Here is a 25181-nt window from a genome sequence, read left to right on the forward strand (position 1 = left end):
TCTCTCGTTCTAAAAAGCGCCCATGATCACAAAGAAGAACAAGACACATACATACTTCGTATCGAAGCAGAGCTACGATATGTGTGTACAGAGTGAAAGTTATGGAGGTATAAGTAGAGTCTGCTTTGGAGATCCATCGTTATCGGTATACGTCCGGTTTAGTATTTAGTTAAGTGTGAACCACATGTAAGACCTGGCTCGGTTACCATCTCAGTTACAGAGGTCAAAGGAAGAAGACGAAGATAAGAAAAGTTTGTTATTCTCGTTAATGGGAAAGATTACATGTAATGCTCTTTATATAGAGCTTCTAATATGTGGTTTACACTTAACCAAATACTAAACCGGACGTATACTGATATACATGGCCATAAAAAGCAGACTCTTATTATATTTCTTCTCTTCCTCTTTATTACACACATTCGATTCTTTGCTTCTTATCTTACTCTGTTTTTTGTTTTGTTTTTCTTGTAGATCATGAGTGCTCAGAGAATAAGTGTTTTGTTTTGTTTTGTTTTTTTGTTTTTTTTTTTGCAGAATGAATAAGTGTAGTTTCATTTATTCCATAGCTACATTCGTAGAACATCAAACAATATTTCATCATCACTTATATCAGTGATTATTTTATGATTACAGATTAAACATAAAGATCGAGTTTTGGGTCTGATTCTGATATCGCCTCTATGCAAAGCACCCTCATGGTCTGAATGGTTTTATTACAAGGTTATTTTATATGACTCTACAATAAGCCACACGTTTCATTCGCATCAAGACGAATAACACGATGTTAATAAGTCTTATTCTGCTGCAGGTAGTCTCAAACTTGTTGTACTATTATAGCATTTCTGGATTGTTAAAAGATTGTTTCCTTCAGAGGTACTTCAGTAAGGTAAGCTTACTTGTTTGAGGAACCATGAGAAACCCCACCAAAGATAACTTTTTTCATAGGATGGCTCGCTTATTGAAGTAGCTTCCTCAATTTTCTTTTGTGAGAAGACGGAAGCGCCGTATATCTATCTACACATAACATATATCTGAGCCGTTTCAGAAATTTGTATTATTTGGTTATAAAAATGAGCTCGGATAGAGCTGAAACTTTGTAAGAACCTTTAGGACTCACAACTTTTTGTTTTGTAACCTTTTCTCACTCATAATCTTCATAATCACATAAAAAATGCTACAGAATATCACATCATTTTACTATCAGTTTTTGTTTTTATACAAAATCGTAAGAAAATGCTTTGAAACCTCTTCATCATAACTTTTTGTATTATTACACTTCTAACAAATGCTGTCGAAAATACTCATTGATACCATCGAAATCACAAAGAAATTTTGTTGAATCCTAAATTTTCTGTTGAGTTCCAACGACAACATAAAAAATGAAAGCAGTCGTCACTCGTCTGTCGTCAGGTGGGTAACAACATGAAGAATTCCAATTATTCTTCCAAAAACCAGTACACTTGACTTAAATTAGTCGTGTGTTTTTTGCAATTTCCATGTATATATATATAAAAAAATACTACTCAAGAAAGGCCTTGTGTTAGAAAAATTGGGCCGGGCCGAAAATAAGATATCATGCTATTCGCAGCCTCTCGGATGGTAGTATATCATTCCATTGGAGTCTCTCGAACAAATTCGCCGTAAAACTTCCAGGAGAAATCGTTCATCTTTTGCAGTTTCTCGATTAGTTCTGATCATGGCGTTGAACACAGGACTCAGATCTATCTCAAGGATCATAGCTTCTTCCGAATCATCTGTCTCCAGATCTGGTCAGTTCCCAAAAAAAAAAAAAATAATTCGGCAGCTTCGGTTTTACATTTCTTTGTTTTTCCCATTTTGTAGTCTAGGTTTTGGCTGCCTAGAAATTGAATACTCTGTTCCCTGATTATCTTATTGCTGCAGAACGGATTTGGACATTTGGTTAGCTTCTTTTATTCATTTTAGGGATTAGGATTTTGATGTGTCTATGCGAATTCGTCGATTGGTTTATCTTTTTATCTTATCGTCAAGCATCTTATCATCAAGCGTTTGATTTTGGAATTTCGAATTTTGTTTGAACCATCTCCAATCGCAGTTTTGTTATAAACATAATCTCCCTCCTTGACACGCTTCAATGGGCATGATGTGAAAAATATTGTTTATGCTTTAATGACGATGTATCATGACATCAAGAATGTCTATTTAAGTGTTTTCCTTGCTTCACATGTACTAGAGAAACCCATCAAAGTACACACCTTTTGCTTCTGAAATTGTATCAAATGTTAAAATTATCATGTTCATGCTTCGATAGTGTTGGTTAATCGGTTAAAGTTTCCATTTTTCGGCTAGCATCCTCTATTGCTCAGTAACAAACATACATTTACTTAGCTCTTTGTGTATACATAATATGAGTCTTAGCAGCAAACCTCTAGTACTAGGATCAGCGTGTTTTAATATAGTTTAAAACAATATTGGCTATAAGATGTTAATCAGCGCTTGAGTTAGGCCAGTCACTGGCATTATTTTTTCCCATTTCAAAACTTGTTGAAAATTTCATTGTCATCATCGTGAACAGTGAGCAGAAGCTTCCACTCTACTGGAGCTAAGAAGATGAGCGGAGGACATGGTCATGACGAGCCATACTACCTCCACGCGAAGCACATGTACAATTTGGACCGCATGAAGTTCCAAGGTCTCAAGATGTCTCTCGCTGTCTTCACAGCTTTCAGTATCGGTGTTGGAGTTCCCATCTTCGCAGTTGTCTTCCAGCAGAGGAAGACCGCATCTGGTTAAGTCTCTCTCATGGTGGTGCTGTTCTCAGCTTGAATAATTTGTATGATCTTTCTTAAACTCTGCTTTTGCAAAAGAGTTTCTCGCTTCTTTTGGATCTTAGCTACAAGTCTTATCATTTTGGTAAAGTTTGTATTTTTCTTCCTCCTTTGCTTGGCTGTTTGATGCTCTCCAATAATGATAATCCGACATGGACGGCCTTAATTTTTCTAAACTTTTATTGGCATTGGATTTTTTGTTTGAATATTTGTTCACTTCATGTATCGTAGAAAGATCTCCCAAAAGCCATGAAAGATGAACATATTCACATGTCTATTAATCAAAAGCACAATCAAATGAAAATTTGAAATCCAGAAAACACACAAAAAAAACCCCCACAAATGATGTGAAAAATCTGTTCAAAAGCTTAAAACCACATCTTGTTTCATCATATTTGTCACTCTAGCATCTCAGGCAACATGGCAGCATTCAACCGCTGCGAATCTCCAACGGTATCCTCCTAACCGCAAATCGCAGATCTTCAAAACGCTGAGTGTGGTGGTCATTAGAGAATGTCATGAGGTCTGTGTTTCATCACTTTTTGTCATCACCACCATTTTCACTAGCTTGACTTTGGCTTGGCTCGTGATGTTGCTGGTGATGCTGATGTTGATGTTGGTCTAGCGTCATGGCCAAACCATCACCTCTACCACCACGCATTGCAGCCGCCATGTTGCTCTCGGCCACACCTAATCCTAGCTGCTGACCTCCCAACATCATTGACCCCATCGGTGCGGTTACGACCCGGCCCGTCCCAACCGGATAATTCCCGGGATTAAATGCCCACATTTGGTGACCCGGTTGCTGCTGCATCTGCTCTCGCCCACCCGACCCACTCATCGGAAGCATCCAGAACGCACTTCCTCCGTTCGTGGTCCCCGGAGCCATCGCCCACATTGGTTGAGGCACCACACGGCCCGGACCCGGACCCGGACCCGAACCCAAATCTTGATCCTGGAACTGACCCGGTTTCTGAGAACTCCCACTTGGTTCAGACTCCTTGAAGTAATCTTCTCTGTAAGGTTTCGCCAAGTTGGCCGGGCTTCTCTCCGTCGACATTATCGGCGGGTACATCTGATGGTGAAACCCGAAAACGGCAGCGTTCTGAGCGGCTGCGGCGGCGTTTAACATCTTCCTAGAGGGATCTACGGCGGAGGAGGAGGAAGAAGACCCGTTGTTAGTACCGTTACTGTCGTCGTAGAGAGACATTCCGGTGCTGTGAAACGAGAGCGGCGAAGATGAAGACTTTGACGGCTGAGCGAAGATGGTGGAGCCGCAGCCGCCGCCGCCGCTACCGCGTAAAGAGGCGTTTAGCGTTGAGAAATTCGCCGGGATCGTTCCGGTGCCTGTAGATGCGATAATTGCAGGCTCTGCTTGCTGGAGAAGCCACTCGATTGTCTCTCCGTCGGATTTATGACCCAACTCTCTCGTTAGCTGGAAAACTCTAGCGGCGCACATCGCCGGCATGCGGATTCGCCGTCCACGGCCGTCCACTTTCGTGTGTCGATCTTTAGACGGCTTCTTCACGGCGGATTTAACTACGGCGAGAGCACTCCCTGAGCTCGTGGTGCTTGTGCCTGAGCTCGTCGCTGAACCGGAGATACCTCCGGCAAAAGGAACCGATCCCGGTGATGGGTTTTCGGTAGAATTGAGTTGCAGCCCTGCCTCCGCCGTCGCGACGGCTTCTCGTTGACGGTCGTGGGGATTCTGAGTCGTGCCAATTTCCATCTCCTGATCCTCGAAATCCCTAAAAGAAGTTACCTTTAAGCAAAACCCATGCGAATTTCGACAGCAGACATCGAAGTCTCCGAAATTCCGGGTAAATCTGAAGCAATTTGGGGAATTGATTGAAAAGGTAAAAAGCAGTGAGGAGATCTAAGCAGAGCTTTCTACTATAATGGCGTTGTGAAGAAGAGAGAGAGAGAGAGAGAAGGAGAGAATGATTGAAGGATAAAAACAAGTGGATATGATGGAGGAAACTATCCATCTAAAATCTTCTTAATTATTCAACCTTTATTGACTTATTTGTTTTTCTTACACTGTTCTTGTTTCTCCTCTTCTTCCTCTCCATTTTGCTCTCTCGTGGTTAAATAAAAAAGCGTCTTTTATTATTTTAAAATCAAAAATTAACGACCCTCCTTCCTTCAGTATTAACAAAAGAAGATCATTTTTAGTCTTTTTCAAATTTGGATTATGATAAAGAAAAAAATCACCAGATTCTAAGTTCCAATATCTCATCACTCACCTAATTGGCTAATTAACTCTTTGATTTTTATTGTGTTTGATAAAAGACTACGTGATGTGTACTGTTTTGGTTTGTTGTTGTGTAAACGTGAAGGGACGGTTCATACTTGCAATTAGATATTACAGCGCCGGTGAGATTAATTACGATATATACTACACTGGATTAGATAAATTATGTTAGTGAGAAAAAAGGTTCAGTTATAATTATTTCAATTTGGTGGTTGCTAATACTAATCCACTCACCAGTTTTAAATTGTTTCTTTTGTCGATAAAGACGTTACTGGTGAGCGGTGATTCATGTTAATCACTCTCCTCAACAACCTGTTTGCCTTCTTTTTAATATTCTTTCTTATTCCCACATGAAAAAGTTTGATTAGATTTTGAATCTTTGATTATATATATATACACACTGAACACTTTTTCATACAAGCCAAAATCACGCAAGATACACAAACAAAATCTACATATTTTTCCAAATGTTATTTTTCTTTTTTGGATATCCGATCGAGATGTAATATTATTAGAAGACTCATATCATCACTGTTTAGATTTACTAGCACAAAACAGTTTTTATTATGTTATCATTAATATTTCGGTTTCAGCTTGCAAGTCCATTGATAATTGTATGTATAACAACATACTAATATTTTTGTAGCTGGTGTTAGCTTAAAAATTAACGTTAGTAGACGACACAAATCTTACCGTCTTACCAGTAAAATGGAAAAGAAAAACAAAACAAAACTCCCAACAATTTTTTTTTTTATGGCCGAAAATCTGTAATAAAAAAAAAGGTAAAAACAAATTTCCATTTTGCTAATACAATAATTGATTTTTGAGATGATTTTATCATAATACTATAATAGTATAGCATGTATATTGATTGCGTTTGACTTGGTAAAAGTACCAAATTTTACTGGAAGCGTGGGGTTACATAAGTACATGACATTAATCGGACAGTTCGTATACTCTTGTTTTTTCTTCTTTTTCTAATTTGTTTCTGTCGGATTGTGTCTTGTTATGTAAGACTTACATTGGTCAATAGTCAATAAGTCAATGGCTCCTTCTACTCCGTTTGGCTTTTTTTTTTGTTTGCTTGGGGCCTGAAAATTCTCAGGTGGCTCTAAGACAACCATCCTTGAATTTTCCAAATAATAAAAATAGGGAAGTTACGAATGTTTTTGTAATATTGTTGTTGTAAATTGTAAATATCAAAGGTACATGCACAAACGGAAATATATAATTCAAGTCCAAGAAGATGATCTATTAAGAACAGGTTTCATATGTTTCTCTTCTTCCATTGAGATCATTCCCACATGCGTTGGATCATCCATCATCATCTTGGCCACCAAATAGCCAGCGATTGACCATGTCTGAAATTTCCTGGCCTGTTTTCCGATGAACCTTCCTGACTTTCCGTCGTAGTACTCCGGCCATCCGTCCTTCAACAGCCGTGCCTCTGCCAAGTCTATTGCCCGTCGTGCTATTTGTGGCCGTCCGGTCTTTATGCTGGCCGCCGTTAGTAACCATAGAAGCACTACACATTTTGCATCAGCCACATGAGAGAGCCATATTTGATTGAATGATTATACAAAACTTAATATATATATATATATATATATAATAAATGTGTCTTTAGAAGAATATAATAGGGGTGAATGAAAGCACTAACATGAATCTGCTCTAGTTCACCATTCACATTTTAAAAGTTAAATATTAGTCTACTATAGAATCCATTATTATTTTCCCCCACTACATACGTTTAAACTTTTAGGTGGCTAAAAAACTCGCTATTATGCTTCTCAGAGTTTTCTGAATCGAAAGCATGTACTATATTGCAAAGGAAGGCAATATTCTTCAACCACTCGTATTTTGATTTATCTATAGTTTTATATATATCTTAGTAATTCACTCATTTGTTTATTTTGCCATTTAGATTCTTTGAAGACTAATGAGACAAAAAAAAAATAGGTTTTGTCACGACGATATCTGTAGATTTCCTTGAGATTTACGTTTGTCAAATTTAAAGTAAAATATAGTAATTTCTACGTACATTCTCAATATGTTCTGTTAGTTTTGACAGCCTAATGCCCATTAGATCCCATCAAAGCTCAAGTCAAACTTTAATCTTCCGAGAAAAAGGTTTGCTTTAAAAAAATTTGTTGGCTAAAACTTGGAATTCACTAACTCATAAAAAAATATTGATTTAATGACTTGTAAAAGAAGGTAACTAACCTGGCCAAGAGCCTCCGTTGTGGTAACTCCACCTTATGTTCTTAGGGTCGCTACCAGTAACGATCCGCCATTCGTGACTCTCCATTGCCGGATAACATATCTTCAACGGCATCTCTCCGACCAGTTCCTCCCACCGAGCCTCGATCAAGTCCATGATTGCCATGGACTGCTCTTGCGTGGCCAAGGAGGCAAGGACAGCGATACAATTCCCCAACGCAAACCACCTGAAATCCATGTGGGCAGGACTGACGTTTCCAACGAAGTAGCCACCTCGTAGAGGCATGAAGTCTAAGAGCCAGTCCGGGATGGAGTCGGGGATGACGTTGAACTTGTTAACGGCCGTGTGTGAGTATTCCTCCGTCTTGTAACGGTAAATGTCATTTAGCTGCTGAAAATCGAGCCAAAAGTAGCTTCGCATGTGGAAGCTCATCGCGTGAAGCCGCTTCACTATCTTGTCCATGAACTCTTTTCCTTCAGTGTCTTGTTTTAGCATTGAGAGTGCGGATCGAAGAGCCATGAAAAAGAGAGCTTGGATCTCGATGGGGTATCCATAAACACCCTGTAAAATATTTTAAAAAACATTTATTAATAGATGTAAATGGAGCATTCACACAAAGCTCTTTAAGTTTTTGTTAGGAATTTCATATTGAAAGTGAGATGAGACCTAAAGTAATATATAGAGGAAATATATATCAATTTACGCTTTGATATTTGGTTTTTTAATTTGAAAATTATATGTTTAAAGTTATTTTTTACTTCATTAACTTTGATTTTGTATAAAATTTGCATGAGTTCTCACAATAGTTTGAAACATTCATACAAAAAAGTGTTGGTTTCTAGGAATCATGGAATAACATATGCAAGAGGATGAAAGAGAGATTACCATTCTCCTGTCGATCATGGAGCAACCATCCGCACAAAGCAAAGTAGGAAAAGTATCAAAACCCTCAGAGAGACACAAAGAGAGTATAAGCTTCATTCCCTTTTGGCACTCGGGTCTCTCAGCTAAAGAATGGTCTCCTGTGGACTTTGTGTAAGCTCTAAGGAGAATGATCCACCAGAAGCCTGAATCAACTGGAGCCACCCTCCCAATAGCGCTCTCTCCAAAGTCAGCAATGATCGTATCCGTCTTCTTGATAGGGTTATGGAGAACTTTAAAGCTCGCTGGCATTGCACCGTCCCCGAGCTTGAACCTATCGATCCTTTTGTCTTGTCCCTGGATATGAAGCGTCTTGAGAAGAAAGTTCTTCACAATCTCCGGTTCTCCATTCATCAAGAATGCAAGAGCACTCGGTACAAAATCCCGTACGAATACCTTACAATAACCAAAAAATATTGTAATGAGGCAAAACATTTACAACATTGTAATAATATATAGTGTGTACATTTCAATCAAAGCAAACTAGAAAGAAACAACAAAACACAAAACCATACCTGATCATAGTTCAAGACCTCCTCAGAAGCATGGTCGTAGGCGGCGATGGTTCCTACAGGTTGTCCTCGGAAGTAGACTTGAGACCGGCGTAGAGCCTCCCAAGCTTCTGTGACCATTGGGTGAGGGTTCATGGAGAAAACCGGAGTTTCCCAACCAGACCTACCGTCCAGTGAGTGTGCACTGTCGTAGAGGCTTAAGTCATTGAAAGACTTCTCGTCGTATGAATTATTCCGTTCGAGTTTCACTCTTGGTCTGTCAAGAAGCAGAGCCAGTAGGTCGCTGTCGTCCAGCTCGGATGATATCGAGCATAACGAGTTCACTGCTCGCATCCCTTGTACTCCCTTTTGTTCGACGTTCGTGGATAGTGAGCTCATCGAATTCACCGCTCGGAGTACGACCCGTTTCTTTTGTCGGTCCATGGTTAATGGAGGTAGCTAAGTTGTTCAACAAAACTCTTTTATTGCTACACGAAAAATGGCAAACAACTAAGAACCTAATAAAACTAAGAGTTGAATTCTTAAAGTATGGTTTCGATTCTCGGACAGGGAATCTTAGGATTGGTTTTACTCGGCGAGACTTGAAGAACAAATGACGTTAAAAGAAGGAGCCAATATATAGAATAGAGAGATATGACGATAAAAACGTCTTTACATGAGCTTCTTGCGGATAGAAATAAATAATTAATAGTTTCAAGATATCTCACCATCTTTTACCAAAAAAGAAAGATATCTCACCATCTGTAGTTTTTGCAATTATATTTTCTTTCCTTTGTATTAGTTGTGCATATTTGTTACGTTTTATGCTGTTCTTAAAGAAAAACATATTTGGATTAGCTAAAAAGATCTTATCTAAAATGAAATATATAACACATGTTAAGAAGATAATAATAGTAAAAAAAAAAAGATAATAATAGTAGACACATGTAAGTGTGTACCAAGACATTCATACACGTTTGTATATGTCCTTTTATTGTTCTTTTTCCATTTGATATATTTTACAATAAAGATTCTTAAAGAACATTTGTATATGACATTTTTTAAGTGGTATCATAATTAAATTTCACCAATCAATTGATGATCATTTCTATGACAAAGAATGGATCGTCAAGAATCTTGGTGATGAGGTGACATGACAACTGTTCTTAAGTCTGTCATAATAATATCATCAAAATTCTTGACCTGGATGATCCATACATCTACATTGGCACGATCAATATCTCACCGAGGATTTTCTTGTTGTGTTTTAAAGATCAAATTGTTTCTAGACTTAACTCATCCAATAAACATGATTTTAATTACAAAATAAAGTATGTGTTTGTTATAGTCTTATTCTTTTCCTGTGAGTTCTGTATGACCAATTTTTTTTTCCTTAACTAAGAAAGCTGGGTAAGATCTATCATCTAAGCCGTAACTCGACACCATGTGAATAATTATGTTTTTGTCCCTTAATCACATGATTTGTAATGAATTTACTTTCTGGTGTGAGACTATAGAGGACAAAAAAACTTGTCATACAACAGATACATGTTATGAAATCACATTAACATAAAACAACTCTGAATATAACAATCCGACACAACCGGTGACTCGTTAAGCTCCAGAGTTCTTCCCTCCTCTTCTGCTAATCTCTTCGCAAAGCCGACACGGCAACGTATCGAGACTCACCGCACGAGTTTTCCCATAGTTCCCCATTACTCCACACCGTCTCCACGCGTGATACTCGGAGTAAGCCACGGGATCATCAGCGAGCAGCTTCACGTACGCTGCCAATTCCTTCACAGAACCGAATTTGCTACCGTCTATCACGGAATGAGGCGGGACAAAGTCTTGAACGTTAGAGGCTCCGAAATAGATCGGAACAGAGCCAGAGTCTAGCGCATAGAAAAGCTTCTCGGTCACGTACGACTCAGTGGCTGTGTTTTCGATTGCAAGGACGAATTTGTAGTGTGACATAGCGCAGTGGAGATGGTCATACCATTTTGGCTCGGCGTTGGACTCGGCGACACATTCTGGATACATGGAGAGTGCTGAGTTCAAGCCACCGACATTGTTTAGACACTTGCCAAAGGAATGGTGTGGAATCAGATCTAGGAGGCTTTTGGCGAGGCGGTCTCTGTGAGGAAGGCATCTAGAAGAAGACCAATACAGCAGAACATCCTGTGTAATGTTTATCGATTGAATTTCTTCAAATGATGAAAATCAAAGAAGAAACGTGTGGGATTGGAGTTGTAGTAGGCTACTTACATTGTTTTTATGTGCAGAGATATGATAGTTTCTGTTATTATGAAAGAGAGCACCCGCGTAAGTTGTCTGGACATCATCTTTGGCATGGTAGCTTATGAATATATCTTCACGGCCTGAACGTTTTCTTCCGGCCTCTAGCTCCATGTACACACGGAGAGGATCTCCAACACGTCTCTAAAGAAAACAAAAAAAAACACTCAGCATCAAAGATAAAGCAGGTTTGCAGGACCACCCATTATATCTGAGGGAAACTAAGAGCATAAAAGATTTTTAATTTTCCCCGATCGTCCAAAATGAGTGCACAAAGCAACTCTATCTCTAAAGTTAGCTTCAAGTTTCTCTAGTCGAAAAGAATAGGCCAAGAACAAGAACACAAAGTTTCATTTGGTTATTGCGAATACCAAATGAAGGTAAAACAACGGTCGACAATGTAACTCTGAATTTCTCCACTTTTCAAACCAAAAGTCTTGACCGTTTATACATATGAACACCGGACTAAAACAAGAAGTAAATTTTTTTAACACCTTCGTATCTTTTAGTGAATCCTAATTCCTAAAACTAAAGATCTCTAGCAGCTAGAAAGAAGTGTGATATAATTTGAAATTGATAAACACATTAAAACCACAAACAGATCCATTGAAATGCATCCCTTGAGACTAATTTACAGCTCTAACCTTGATGTTCCAAGAACTGATAACCTAAACACACTACTTAAGAGCTAGAGTGAAGCAGCCATCGCAAGCTCATATCCTATTCCCAAAATGCATGCTTTGACAAAATTAGCATCAAGCAAGTTCAACAGAGAAAAAACTCTGGATAGAAACCACAAAAAAAAAGACCAGAAATACCTGTAGCGGAGGAGTTGTCGTCTCGAACAACAGAGCATCAGGTGAATCAGCCAGAACCGGTGATTTGGTCCACAAACAAGTCATCCCACATCGACAAGAGTATAGATTTTCCAAATTATCCGGAATCCAAGTCCACCCTTTCACCAAAACCCTAACGTGCTTCATCTTAAGCTTACCACAACCCGACACGCCGCCGAATTCTTGTAGAGAACCCGAACTAACATTAACCCGAATCGAATCCTTATGATTCTCCCTGAACGGAGCACAACCCACTCGCGAGTCCCATTTTCTAAAAGCCACGAAGACATCGCTGAATGGATCCGATGATACCGCGGCGTCGGAATCAGGTAATTTCCGTTCCGGGTCTATCGGATGTGGAATCGAAGTGGAGGCAGACGGGAATTCTAGAATGCCAGTGAAAGAGAGAATCAAGAGAGTAAAGAACATCATGAGTAAAGCCGCCATGGCGTTGAGGTGCCTCATTGGCATGGTGTGTGATTGATTCCTCTCTCAACCACAGAGATCCTCGACGCCGGAGGAGAAAGTCCGGCCAACGGTAGAACGGCTTTTCTTCATTCACTTCAATGCGTAAACAGTTTCTCTCTACTGGGTCCCCGTTACCAAAAATACGAAAAGAAAAAGAAATTCACAAAACGATGTCGTTTGAAAGGAGTGTAATAAAACCTGGGCCACTATTGGGCCTTTCAATAAGACTTAACTTGAAAAAGCCGTTTTTCTGTTAAAAACACACAACTTCAAAGCAAAACAACAAGAGAGACGTGTATATATACATAAGCTCATATTTGCTACAGAGGAACAGAGTTTGTGTATATGTGGAAGAAGTAAAATCTCTAAACCTAAACCGAAAGATGTTCATCTCAACCAAAAGACTATGAAGCATTAACACACACACACACACACAAGTGAGTCTCGTAGTAAAAAACTCAAATCCGAAATAAATAAAAATCTCATATATGTCCTGAACCATACCGGTTAGGTTCTATGAACTTCTTCAACAGTCTGGCAGCGAGTTTGCAGATGCGTATGGAGAGAAAGTTCCTGCTGATTCACTGTAACGCAGAGGATTAAACGTATAATTCGATGATCCGGCTAATGCAGGTGACGCATTGCTCGGGCTAGGCCTGTACGGTGACATGTACCTAGCGTTAAGAGGCGAGATAGTAGGGTAACCAAGTGACTGTGGAGAAGCCATATGAGAAATGTATGATCTCTGTGACGGTGATGGAGAAGCTGCTTGTTGTCTGAGATCCACTGAGCTTCGACTCAAGCTTATTGGAGGAGATCGCCGGAGTGAAGACGACCGGAACGACTGTCTGATGTAAGATGAGCTCGCGTGAGCAGGAGAGAAAGAGATTGAAGTTGGTAATGAACCCATTGAAGGACCGATCAACATTGCAGATGATCTGAAGGAAGATAAAGCAGAGGAAGAATTAAAAGAAGATGAAGCTGAGGAGAGTAATGGCGTGCTCTCTGAAGCCGGTGGCTCGCCATTGCTCGTTCTCGCATCTCGTTTGCACACGGGACAGAATGTTCTCCATGAGGTCAACCACGAGTCAACACACACAGTATGAAACTCTGAAATCAAACACACACCAAAAAACGGAACCTTTAGTTGGTTTTAACACAAATTTGCCAAAGTTACAAGATTTTGTATATATATACTCACTGTGACGGCAAGGCAGGAGCCTGAGCTTGTCTCCGATAGTGTAGTCTTCGAGGCAGATAGCGCAAGTGAAAGCAGTGGTGTTGTCTTCGTGTACAGAAGAGAATATAAGACTCGGCATTGCTTTAACCAAGCGGCGACTCATACCGTGGAACTCACGGACTCTAGAGGACCGAGATGTTCGCCTTCTTATCCGATGCCTGCGTACAAAGAAACAAGTGGCCAGAACAGCTGACATTGCAAGCAGCGAGATGAATGAAACCGCCATGATCGACCACGCCGAGTTCTCGAAACTCGGAGTCAACCAAACTTTCGTATCGGGCAAACCCGCATACTCTTTTAAAGCTTCTCCAGTCTCTTTGGTAACAAAAACCGCATGAATCTTTATCCCGCCTGAGTTACCTGCCACTGAAAATCCCCAAAGAAAAAATCAGCAAATATGAACAAAAGTTAGAATCAGATAGGATCAAGACAAGAACTGAAGAAAGAAAGTTTATTTACTTGCTATCAAGATTCCACGGTCTTCGTTGTCATGGATAATGGCAGCTTTGAAACCAGCTTTCTGAGCTTTTCTGACTTTGTCTTCAAAACTGCAACCTCCTCTTACGATCAACACAAAAGGGGAAGTTTCATTTGAGCTCTGTTTGGGTTTATTCATCAGATTTTGGCAAGCGTCTAGAGGCTCAGCTACATAAACCAATCCAATTTCACCAGCAGCCTTGACAGACGGAGCTGAAAAAGTTTAACCCCAAAAAGAAGAAAAATCACTTCATTTTCAAAACAGATAAAGAACGAATTTGAACAAGCACTAGCCTCAAAGACTCTCTGCGTTGACCAGAAACTACAGATTTCAAAAAGAACCCTCTAATCCACCTCAAGCATAAGCGATTATAGACGAAGGTAAAGAGCAAAATAGGATAATTTGAGAAAACTGACCGAAATTAGCTTCGATGTCATCAAAAGAGCGAGTGATGTTGTCCCTGATCAAAATCACTTTGCCTGACGCTAAAAAGGAAAGAGTAAAAACGTGTAATAGTAGGACCAGAGCACGATTCATCATCGTCCCTACCTCCTTCTTCACAAATCGAACAAACGAAAAAAGTTTCAATTTTTTTCTTTTTTTTTGGTTTCTGGGGAAATTTCGCGATAAGGGTTTTCAGACAATTGACACGTCAGCTTCCATTTAGATCACAAATTCTAAACCATATCGGACAGAAGCTTTAAGGGAAGAAAATCAAACCGAGAGGCTCAGATCGTCGGAAAACGGGAATGGGAAATCGAAATTCCGGATCTTTTACGCGGAGACTACGTATTAGGGTTCTTGAGGAGAGAGAGAGGGGAAGAGATGAGATTTGGAAGCTAATTACTAAAATTGTCTCATGTAATATCTGGAATTCTCCGATTCGAGCTTTGTTAGGTTATTTGGCAGCATTTTTTATATTTATATTCGCATCTTTTGAATGATCGGATAAATGATGAAACTTTAAAATGGTCTACTTTAAAAAAAAAAAAAAAATTGTAAAAGACAATTACAAGTAGGTGAGGAGATCAGGTGAGTCATGGCTCATGGTTTATGTTTTGTGGATCCATTAGTTGATTCGTTGGTTTACCATTACCACTCATTATTACGTCCCAAAGTTTATTGATGAATGATGATCCACCGATATTTTGACCATATTCTTTTATGGTTTATGTTACAGTCGTCGATATGCCGACAATGAACCATCGTAGTCATTTTTACTGTTCAAATTTTATTATCTCGTCTTTTTTTTTACATGGATGATTCCGGTCAAGTCCAATTAAACTTATAGATATACGAACAAATCTGTTGGATATTATATAGACCACCATGTTAATTGTTAAACACCTATTGGTCGGAGCTAACAACACCAAATTGAACCTAGGAACAAATGAATTCACAAAGGTTAAAAAAAACAAACAAAAAAAAGAAATTACATATGCCGCGGATCGAATATTAGTACTAGTTACTACTGTCAGATTAAATACGTAGTTGTTATTAATTAAAGTTAAACCTTACAACAAAATCATTGACGGTGCACAAAATAAAATTATCTCTGCGTTATCCATTAATATATATCTACTGGGTGCATGTTAGGTGTTGTATTTGTTTCTTCTGGAATAAACAGTCAACTCTCGATGTGGAAAGTTGTACTAGTATATTTGTATAATTTTGTACTAATTCTCCATATAACTGATATCTGTTCGTAAACTCTTGGAGACAACGGGACAATGCATGATGGTCCCAATTCTATCGCCAAAATAATTATTAGTTTCAATAAATTGCTATTCCAATTTCCAAAACCATTATACACATATGATTAGCTGCTATACTCCTGGTTTTGATAGTACTGTCCATTTATTTTACCAGTTTAAATATTGTGAACCCTTCAATTAATTATTAGTATTAACTTATTGTTTGTTTCAATTTTTTAAGATATGTTATATCTTATGACCCAAAAAAAAACTGCTAGCGTCAATTTCAGTATACTGGACCTATTTTTTAGTTCGGCCTTCTATTAGCATCTGCCATAACTAAGCCCATGAACTTCATGAATCACTGAATGCATATGATGTATAAGCTTATAAAACCCTGATTCATGGCCCTTTTAAAAACAAACAAAACAATCTCACTTTTTCTTAACTGACTGACCTTTAATTCGAGTTTCAAATTTACTTGAAGTTGCTGGCTCAATTACGAACAGTGAGGCTGAGTATCCCTGCAGATTTTTGCTGGCTTGTATTGTATCTTACTTGCCAGAAACAGGTAAACCTGGTCGTTTTTTCAGAGTATGCAATGAAATTTTAGGTTTCTCTTCTTCTTTTGTTCCCCATATTCTACAACGACCATGTGTAGCTTGTTTTTGGTGAGATGAGATGTAATCAGTTTGATCAAATTGCTTTGGGTTCGTGCCGGGTGGCTTTGGTGCTCTTATGCTCATGTTCTTGATCAACGTAAAATGTTTTGCGTGTCTCGTATGAATCGATTGATACTGTGTTTGCTATAAAGTAGCTTCAGTTCTAGTGAGAAAATAACTTCCTCAAATGACTTCTAGATTTCGTTTTAGATTTCCTCCAACGTCTACCTAAAAATTTATCAACATTTCTCAACGTCTACCCAAAAATGAATTCAACAACAAGGAATCTCTACAGGGCAACTGAGCCGGAATACCTAGAAGATGGAACTCGTAAGGTAACAATTCCTCAACATGTCTTGTTACAAGGATTAGAGAACCAGAAAGAGTATGTTCTATGTCAATTTTATAGATGTTCTCCTCCGTCTGGTGGATTAATATTTGCTGTCTTCAACAAGTTATGGAGAAAAAATTGCAGAATAACTATTACGAAGCTTGGTGAATCAAATTATCTATTCCATATGCCAGATGAATCCACTAGGTCTTGGGTTCTCCAGCGAGGACTTTGGCATGTTGATGATTGCCTAATGTTTGTTGCTTCTTGGACCCCAGAAGCTTCCCTTGCTATTCCTGAGATTAAAACCATTCCTGTTTGGGTAACCTTGAAGAACATACCCAACAGCTTATATTCTATCCCAGGAATAAGTCACATTGCATCGGGTTTAGGTGCTCCCATGGCAACTCACAAGCCTCGGTTGGATCCCATTCTCATGGGTGAAGCAAAGATCTTAGTTGAAGTTGAGTTGACTAAAACTTTTCCAACCCGAATAGCTGCTGATGATTTGAATGGGTTTATTTCAATGGTTGATGTGGAATATGCATGGTTGCCTTCTAAATGCGGTAGATGTGGTCAATTGGGACACAAGGTTAAGTGTTGCTTACAAGAAGAAAACGTCTCAAATGTAGTTGATAACACAACTAAAGAAACTGTTTTGATGATTGACTTGGATGTGGCCGGAGTCTCCAACTCTGCCCCGATCTCTGCTCTAAATCACTCAAGCTCAGCTCCTGCCATAAGTATTGCATACCTGCTACTAACAACTTCATTAAAGATTCCATCATGGAAGCTATAAGTCTGGTAACTACAGCTTTGACAATTGAGAATGTGACTGTCCCTACAGCATATCAAGCCCCTCTTTCAACTACCAGCAATAATGTCATTGAGTCTTCTTTTTTGGAGGCTGCTCGTTCTATGAATGCTCAAGCAAAATCTACTGTCCAGAGGGAAAGTATGAGATTAGCTGAGCTTGATTTGGGTTCTAATAAGTTTGCCTCCTTGATTTCTCATGAAGAAGGAAAAGACTCGTCTGATTCCAAAAATAATTCGGATTCGATGGATTTTATGACACCTTTCGGGGAAGAGAATTCTTCGAAAAAGACCGGTGAAACCATCAACAAAGGCTAAGGAGATGAATTGGCAGTCCACAGGTCGTGGACGTGGAAACCGAGGACGTGGAAATTGAGGTGGTCGCAGCTAATTGTCTTTTATCCTGAACACTAAAGTCAATCAAAGCGGAAGATTTGATTGTATATGGGTTCATTTTATGTACCGTACACTTTTTCTCTTTTTTTATCCGTTTTCTAAAAACTGTATGATTTCGGTCATAACTTGTAACGGTTCTTTTTTTCTTAAATAAAAATCGGTTAAAAAAAAATAAAAAAAAAAATTATCAACATTATAAGTGGATCACCAATTAATTGCAAATTTTCTCGAAACTTTAGTGTGATATGATCAGTATAAAATCTCTTAAGGCTATGGATTTTGGTTTGACTCTCGTGGGGTTATACACTCAAAGTAAGTATGTATTTTATTTTATACGTGTGACATGTGTTAGCTTAACGTGGGGCTTGATCTTGATCACGTTCACATGGTTATCGGACGATCTCTTAATCATTATGGTATTAAATCTTGATGTTTACGTTTGTGACACTTAAGATTCAAAAGAAGAAAGAAAAACAAAGCATTTAATCCCTCCAATCCATTCATATAGCATCTCAATATCATGTTCTTTCAGTTTCGCGTAGTTAGATGTTTACCGAAAATTAGTCCACAATAAAAAAGTATATGGTATCTATTTTTATACAGAACATTTTATGTCGTTTTCTTTTAGATCTTTATTATTTAGAGGTCACATGGAGAAATATCTAAGAAATAATATATATATATATATATATATATATATATATATAATGATGATGAATTACGTACAAACAAAATAGTGTTAAACAAAATATTTTATGTAGTCTTAAATTTGTGCAAGTGCAAATAGCTTAATGATATTGTGTTAATGTTGTCATTTGTTATTACCTAGGTTTAAGTTCATATGAATATGATGTAAATTGTTACTCCCTCCGTATTTTTTTACTTATCGTTTTAGAGTGATGCACGTTTATTAAGAAAAGTAAAAAAAGACTACATTAACTACATACGATTCATCTTTTCATTAGGTTGAATGTTTGTGTTTTATTAATTGAGGGCTACTATGGGAAATTCTTAGCATAAAACAACAAGTAAAAAAATAATGTTAACTCACACCTAGCTTTTATGAATTGAAAGGACTGTTAACTCACACCTAGCTTTTATCATCCACTATCGAGAAATCGCGTCTCCTAGATGTATGAAATTCAAGATTACTAGCAGTATTAATAATCACCCGCTTATCTATGTTATAGAAGGCACTCTAAATGAAAGAATATTATCAGCTTGTTTGTCGCTCAAGAAATCTTGATTTAAATTGCATTTTTTTCGGATTTGATGCCTTCGCATTTCACATATATAGAAATGGACTCTGATTTCGAATTCCATTATAATTAATATAATTTTTACAGTATATTTTTTCCATGTGCTTATTAAAGAGGACATGATGGTGGATGACGATAATGGTGTCTTTAGTCTCAAGCTACATCTCAATCACTTATAGCGGTCCATCTTGTCTCATCCAATATTCATTTATTGTGTTTAATTATGCACATGCCCACACGCCCATGTACATATGTGAATTCTGGATATTTATAAATAGTAAAAGTAATCACTGGTTATATGAATGAAAAAAATGTGATATGACTTAGTTATATAAATTACTCATGTAAATTTTCATCAATTTTTAAGGATACCGCAAATTAAATATGCTCATCACTGTTTGAAGTACTTAACGTTATAATATTTAGACATAAGTCAATAATGTAAAAGCACACACGCGATACAAAGCAGACAATGATGAAAAGTAATGTTCATATGTCTAATAATATATAACTATTAGAATTTGATCATCATTGATATCCCTCGTATTTCTAGGTTCTTTGGCTCCCCACTAATTCCTCTAGGTGCTCCAACCCCAAACTTAGTTTTTTACTAGAAAACAGAATAATGAACTCACTTAAAGCCTTTTAACCAAAAAAAAAAAGGAAAAATGAACTCACTAATTGATATTTTGACTATTTTACTAAGTAAACTAGTTTTGGTGTATAAAAAATACTTGAACTTGCCCCAAAATAAAACTAAGTACTTCCTTCGAAAACTCTATATTCATATATTTAAGTTGTACTATAAATATAAATATATCATATATGTACATATTTTCATAATCATATATTTTGAATTCATGGATATTAGATAGGAACAACTATTCATATATTTGATTCACAACGATCTTTCATATTTTTTCGACGTACATAATATCCTAACAGATAATTTGTTATTTCTTATAGTTTTCACTTATTTTGTAGCACCATATTCGGTTGTCGTGATGTCCGATTGACCTTAGAGTTATAGTTCTTGATATTTTGAAATATATAATTGTTTTTCAGTGTGAACAAAATGGAATTAAAGATTTATTAGCGTTAGGAGAATAATCGATATTTTGTCATTGCAAGGTGCGGGGTATTTACGAGTTGACTACTGACCTTACATTACACAGCCATATGATTGATAAGATGACACGAATATGGATTAAATACAAATAGAAGGTAAAATGGGACGATCTAGTGGCAATTTTTTTATTAATCTGTACGCTAAACCAAACAACTTGATATAAACAGTTCCTAATCTATCTATCTTAAGCAAGATTTAGACATGTTAACTACAATTTGGGACATAAATGTAACGACTATTCAAAATTCAAATATTACATCATGTGAGTTGCGTAGCATTCAGATGTAAAACAGTATTTGAGTACAAATTTATGAATTGTCATTGATTTTTCACTATTAACTTCAGTTTTCCACTGCATAATGCATATATAAATATATTATATTTTTGTACTATATATGTGCTATTACCCAGCGGAAACCCAAATTACACATGTTGAAAAAGAACCGTAAATAAATTAATTCAAATTTCATCTAGTATTTCTTAATTTCTTTGTTGGTCAACCATCTAGCATTTCATAAACATTAATTATGACAATATTAGCAAAGTTTATTTATTTGAAAACTATTGGTATTTTATGAGATTTTTACATATTCGATCAACATTTTCAATATAATGGAAATTTTAAATCGAATAATAAATATATTGAGTTGTAAATTGGTACGAATGGGATTACTGATTTTCCAGGGAAGTCTTTTGATATCCCAAATACTGGAAAGTGGGGTCAATTTGCCCGAAACAAGACGAACAAGTGCCTTTTATACACAATAAATAAAGATAGAAACTACTTCTGGCTCTAATAAGAAGCAAATTTTGCTTACTATATTTTTAAAAAAACGTGTAAAATACTTGGGGTTTTTTTTGGGGGTCAAAAAATTCTTGGGTCTAAGACGTGCATGGTTGCTCAACAACTTTGTTAATTTTATTGCCAGCAACAGCAATGAAAGATCCATTTCTTTAGAAACTTAAAATAATACCAAAAAAACTCTTTAGAGTATATATTTAGTATTATGTATAATACAAGTATACAACTCATCAAGCCCCTAGGCATGCTAAAATAACATGATTGACTAATTGGTAAAAAAACAACAAAATCAAGTGTCAGTACAAACTCGTCCGTGTTTTGAATCCCATAACAAATTAATAAGTGTCATTTTTGTATGTATTAACTTAGCTTGCTCTCACATGGGATTGGATTGGAAACTAGCTAGAGACCAGAGAACCTTTAAACTTGGTTCCACCAAATTTCAATTTCCAATAATTGTATAAGAATAGAATATTGATCAAGTTTATAAGAAACTATACAAATTCTCATACACGTATGTAAAAAAAAAAAATATGCAAGTCAATATGTTTATATGGATTTATGGTTACAACGTACAAGTAGATAAAATCTGGGAATTTTACATTCGTGTTACGATCTAAAAGGGGAAAAAAACACAAGCCCATAACCCATAATATATCACATTTCAAGAAAATTATACGGAAAATATATAACAAAAACGAAGAAAAAAAATATATAGTAAATCACAAAATAAGAAAATTTAACGGCGACGACGTGGAAGAAGCAGATGATCGTATGAAGCAGCTTTACCTGACCTCGGAAGATAAACAATTGACTCTGAAACTGCACAAGTTCTCCGACAAGAACCGTACAGATTCACTAACCCGAACCTATCTCCGATGCTACTCTTTGACAACGCCTTGCTTGATCCACCGGATCTCCGATCTTCGTCTTCTTGATCACAATCGTCTTCATCCTCGTCGTCGTCTTTGGAACATTCCCGTAACGCCGCCGCGAAGGGATCTTTCTCGGTCACGGGGAAGCTCAAGCTGTTCTTTTTACGGGCAGTGTTTTTTCCGGTGGCCGGAAAGTTGATATTCCGGTGAGGAGGGAGGGGCAGTATAGCTGAAGATTCCGTATTTCGACGGTGGTTGAGTTTATGAGAGTAGTCTTTGGGTTTTCCGGGAAGCTGTTCCCAGGAGAAAGGGACGCCGAGGAGACGGAGAGGAGTCGCCGGAGAGTTCAGAGGAGAATCTCCGGGAAACACGAGGGAACTTGAGGAGCAAGAAGAGAATGATGAGAAGGAAGAAGAAGAAGAAGAAGATAAAGATCGCCGGGATGAAATGTTTGTCTTCGCCGGAAACTTGACCGGCTCGGATCGTCTGGATACAATTCGAGTTCTTGAAGAATCCATGAGGAAAGAAGAAGACGACGAAGAAGAGAGAGACAATGTGATCCAGAGAGAAACTCTGTATTTTTGGCCTTTAGTTTTATCTCTGATGAGAGTGAGATTTCCCTTATAAACTGTGGAGAAATAAAAAGGACAGAGTTGTCCAATCAAATTCTTTAATATTTTGTTCAACTAATTGTAATTTACAATAGTGATAATAAAAAGCAAAACATAATTATCACATCTAAGTATTATTGTTTTGTTTCTACTCGATCTTTAACTCTTTCGTGGCGATTTATTTATACGCTTGCAGTTGAAACTTTTTATTTAAATGTGGAATGATTAAAAATTTAGGTGAGGAAATAGAATACGCACCGGAACTTAACAGAGAATTAGATTTTGGTAGATATGAATGTATAAGTGCATACAGAGAAACGTCTCAATGTATTAGGAGAGTGTTATGAAATTGCAAGTAAAGATGAAACAAGATTGAGATCGATTGGTGACCCCATTTGATTAGGCTGAGACGTGAGAGATGAAAACGACATTGGACATTAGGGGCATGAACTTTTAAGTTTCATAAATAGAATACTTTCTAGAATAGGATTCAATAAATAAATAAATAAATTGTTGTTAAATTGATTTGACTACGGATTGGTTAAATAATTGAATCATAGCTACATGTTAGTACGTAATTCATTACTGAGAAGTGAGAACAATGAAAGAAGAATAGTTAGTTGCAAACTTATAAATGGTACTATTGATTAGTGCAAAACAAACATAACAAATGTGGTTAGTTTATTCAGTGCGGCTTGTGTTAATAATAAATATTTGGCCGTGCTTTTCACGAGGAATAGGAAAGTTTCGAAGAGTACCGACAAGTTCCTTGTAGTATCAGACTATCAGTCACGGATATATGTGATCGTTTTGGTGTTTTCTTCTTTTTAGTTGAATTACAAAAGTCTCAAAGTAAGTTCAATGATGTTACTTGCCAACAGTTTGCTGGGTTAGTATTTCTCAATTACAAGGATTCCATGGTTAAGCTTTATATAAGTGCAAGTTTGCAACCCATGAGCGAGAAGAAAAAAAAAACTATATGAACTTTTTAGTGTTTTAAAGATTTAACTATTCTTTAAAATTTTGTTGCTACTGTCATTGATCAAAATTTCTAACTATTAAGTAGTTTTAATATGCTACCACAATCCGATTGTAATAGCAGAAACTTCTCAAACTATTTATTTATCATTTTTTGAAAAAGAACACTTTTGTTTTTAGAAAACTATAAGGAGCCGAAACTCACACATCTGTACAAAATGTCTATAGAAAAAAAAAGAAGTAAATATCAAAGGTTCATACAAATGCACCAATAACATGAATGAAAAGAAAAAAGTTTGTACACTTCAAGAGCGTCTAAGAGAAAGTGGAAAAATCCTATAAATTAAAATAAACTTTTATCTACCTTTAAGGGAATATTTATATAGAAATATGATATACATTTAAGTTCATAAATAGCAGAACCCATACTATTTTTGAGCCGCCTACTACAACAACGACAGTATCTTGGGTCTTTAAGACTTTGCCCACTCCTTCACCTAAATGTATGGAGCGTTAGAGCATCTCCAAGACACTAAATTCCATCCTAATACCTATATTTAAGCAAATCGCGTTGTTTTAGGGTTTTCAATCGTTTGGTTTGATTCCGGTTTGGTTTCTTCGGTTTGGTTCGCTCTTTTCAATTTCTTTTATTTTTGGTTAACCCGATTTTTCAGACCCATTCGGGTTTAGTTCGGGTTTGTAATCCGGTTTATTAATATAATATTAAAAAAAAAAAATCTCCCTCCAAAAAATAGAGATATAAACAATGTTACTCCAACCACTATTTATTTCTCAGTTTTGAGTTGAACTTTATATTTACTAGGAGAGAACCTGCGCGTATGTGCGGATCTTGTTTGAATTTATATTTTAAATAATTTGTATTGAACTTTAAGTTTATTATTAATATATTTTTGTCTAAAATATTTATATTTTTTTTATTTCTTCTTGATGATATATTATATGTAATCTCCTTTACACCAGTTGTATTAAATAGTTTCATTTTTTTCGATCTTTATATTCTTTTTATTCTTGTAAATCGTACTAATATAATATTTGTTAATTTTTTTAATTTAATATTTGTTTTTTTTTGTTATATATATTTTATTGATTTCATCTTTTTTATTACTTAAAAAAACCATAGATGACATTTTTATGTGGATATCTTTTTTTTACTATTATTTTTAATAACTTTTATCTTTTTAATAGTTTATTAAATATGATTTGTGTTTTACAATTTTATTAGTTGAATTTTTATATAAGATTATTTGAAATTTTTTAACTTATTTAGTCTCATAATTTTTTTTCACTTGCATTAAAATTAAATTATATTTTTAGTTTATAAATGAAGTTTAAAACATTTAAAAAGAAAATAGAATTGTACATTTAAAACGTCTTGTATTATATAATATTTATAAGTTTGTATATAGTTAAATTTAATTTGAATTTTATTCTAATATAAATATATATTAATATTTATTTATGTTTTTAATGGGTTTAATGTGTTTTAATATGTTTTAATATGTTTTAATGTATTTGCTTTAAATATAATTAATTAATTATTTTATTAAACTTGAAAATGACAGGTGGCGCTCTTTCCAGCGCTGATGTGTCACTCAA

General features: G+C 36.5%; 7 protein-coding genes across 7 annotated transcripts; 2 read left to right on the plus strand and 5 right to left on the minus strand.

The window, feature by feature from the left end:
- The first annotated feature begins 1591 nt into the window (after positions 1-1591).
- Positions 1592-3006, plus strand: LOC18007913. The gene is made up of 2 exons (XM_006390654.2): positions 1592-1769; positions 2555-3006. The coding sequence occupies exons 1-2, from the start codon at positions 1697-1699 to the stop codon at positions 2770-2772; spliced, it is 291 nt and encodes a 96-aa protein (XP_006390716.1). The 5' UTR covers positions 1592-1696; the 3' UTR covers positions 2773-3006.
- Positions 3007-3052: 46 nt separating this feature from the next.
- LOC18007925 (transcription factor TCP22) lies at positions 3053-4783 on the minus strand. Its single transcript, XM_006390655.2, has one exon. It carries the CDS (start codon positions 4534-4536, stop codon positions 3343-3345), a length of 1194 nt encoding a protein of 397 aa, XP_006390717.1. The 5' UTR covers positions 4537-4783; the 3' UTR covers positions 3053-3342.
- A 1435-nt stretch (positions 4784-6218) lies between these two features.
- LOC18007898 (probable alkaline/neutral invertase F) lies at positions 6219-9138 on the minus strand. The gene is made up of 4 exons (XM_006390656.2): positions 8719-9138; positions 8168-8599; positions 7285-7843; positions 6219-6586 (listed from the first exon to the last, which is right to left on the minus strand). Exons 1-4 carry the CDS (start codon positions 9136-9138, stop codon positions 6294-6296), a joined length of 1704 nt encoding a protein of 567 aa, XP_006390718.2. The 3' UTR covers positions 6219-6293.
- A 1015-nt stretch (positions 9139-10153) lies between these two features.
- Positions 10154-12430, minus strand: LOC18007896 (alpha-(1,4)-fucosyltransferase). Its single transcript, XM_006390657.2, has 3 exons — positions 11811-12430; positions 10963-11136; positions 10154-10875 (listed from the first exon to the last, which is right to left on the minus strand). The coding sequence occupies exons 1-3, from the start codon at positions 12297-12299 to the stop codon at positions 10309-10311; spliced, it is 1230 nt and encodes a 409-aa protein (XP_006390719.1). The 5' UTR covers positions 12300-12430; the 3' UTR covers positions 10154-10308.
- Positions 12431-12688: 258 nt separating this feature from the next.
- On the minus strand, positions 12689-14926 carry LOC18007888 (receptor homology region, transmembrane domain- and RING domain-containing protein 2). Its single transcript, XM_006390658.2, has 4 exons — positions 14431-14926; positions 13996-14226; positions 13498-13902; positions 12689-13406 (listed from the first exon to the last, which is right to left on the minus strand). Exons 1-4 carry the CDS (start codon positions 14552-14554, stop codon positions 12823-12825), a joined length of 1344 nt encoding a protein of 447 aa, XP_006390720.1. The 5' UTR covers positions 14555-14926; the 3' UTR covers positions 12689-12822.
- A 1710-nt stretch (positions 14927-16636) lies between these two features.
- LOC18007891 lies at positions 16637-17832 on the plus strand. Its single transcript, XM_024150231.1, has 3 exons — positions 16637-16755; positions 16846-17444; positions 17549-17832. The coding sequence occupies exons 1-3, from the start codon at positions 16637-16639 to the stop codon at positions 17830-17832; spliced, it is 1002 nt and encodes a 333-aa protein (XP_024005999.1).
- Positions 17833-21641: 3809 nt separating this feature from the next.
- LOC18007884 lies at positions 21642-22565 on the minus strand. The gene has a single exon (XM_006390660.2). The coding sequence runs from the start codon at positions 22491-22493 to the stop codon at positions 21840-21842; it is 654 nt and encodes a 217-aa protein (XP_006390722.1). The 5' UTR covers positions 22494-22565; the 3' UTR covers positions 21642-21839.
- Between the last annotated feature and the right edge of the window lie 2616 nt (positions 22566-25181).

The sequence above is a fragment of the Eutrema salsugineum genome, unplaced genomic scaffold (assembly GCF_000478725.1).
Source record: "Eutrema salsugineum unplaced genomic scaffold, Eutsalg1_0 scaffold_9, whole genome shotgun sequence".
Lineage (NCBI taxonomy): Eukaryota > Viridiplantae > Streptophyta > Magnoliopsida > Brassicales > Brassicaceae > Eutrema > Eutrema salsugineum.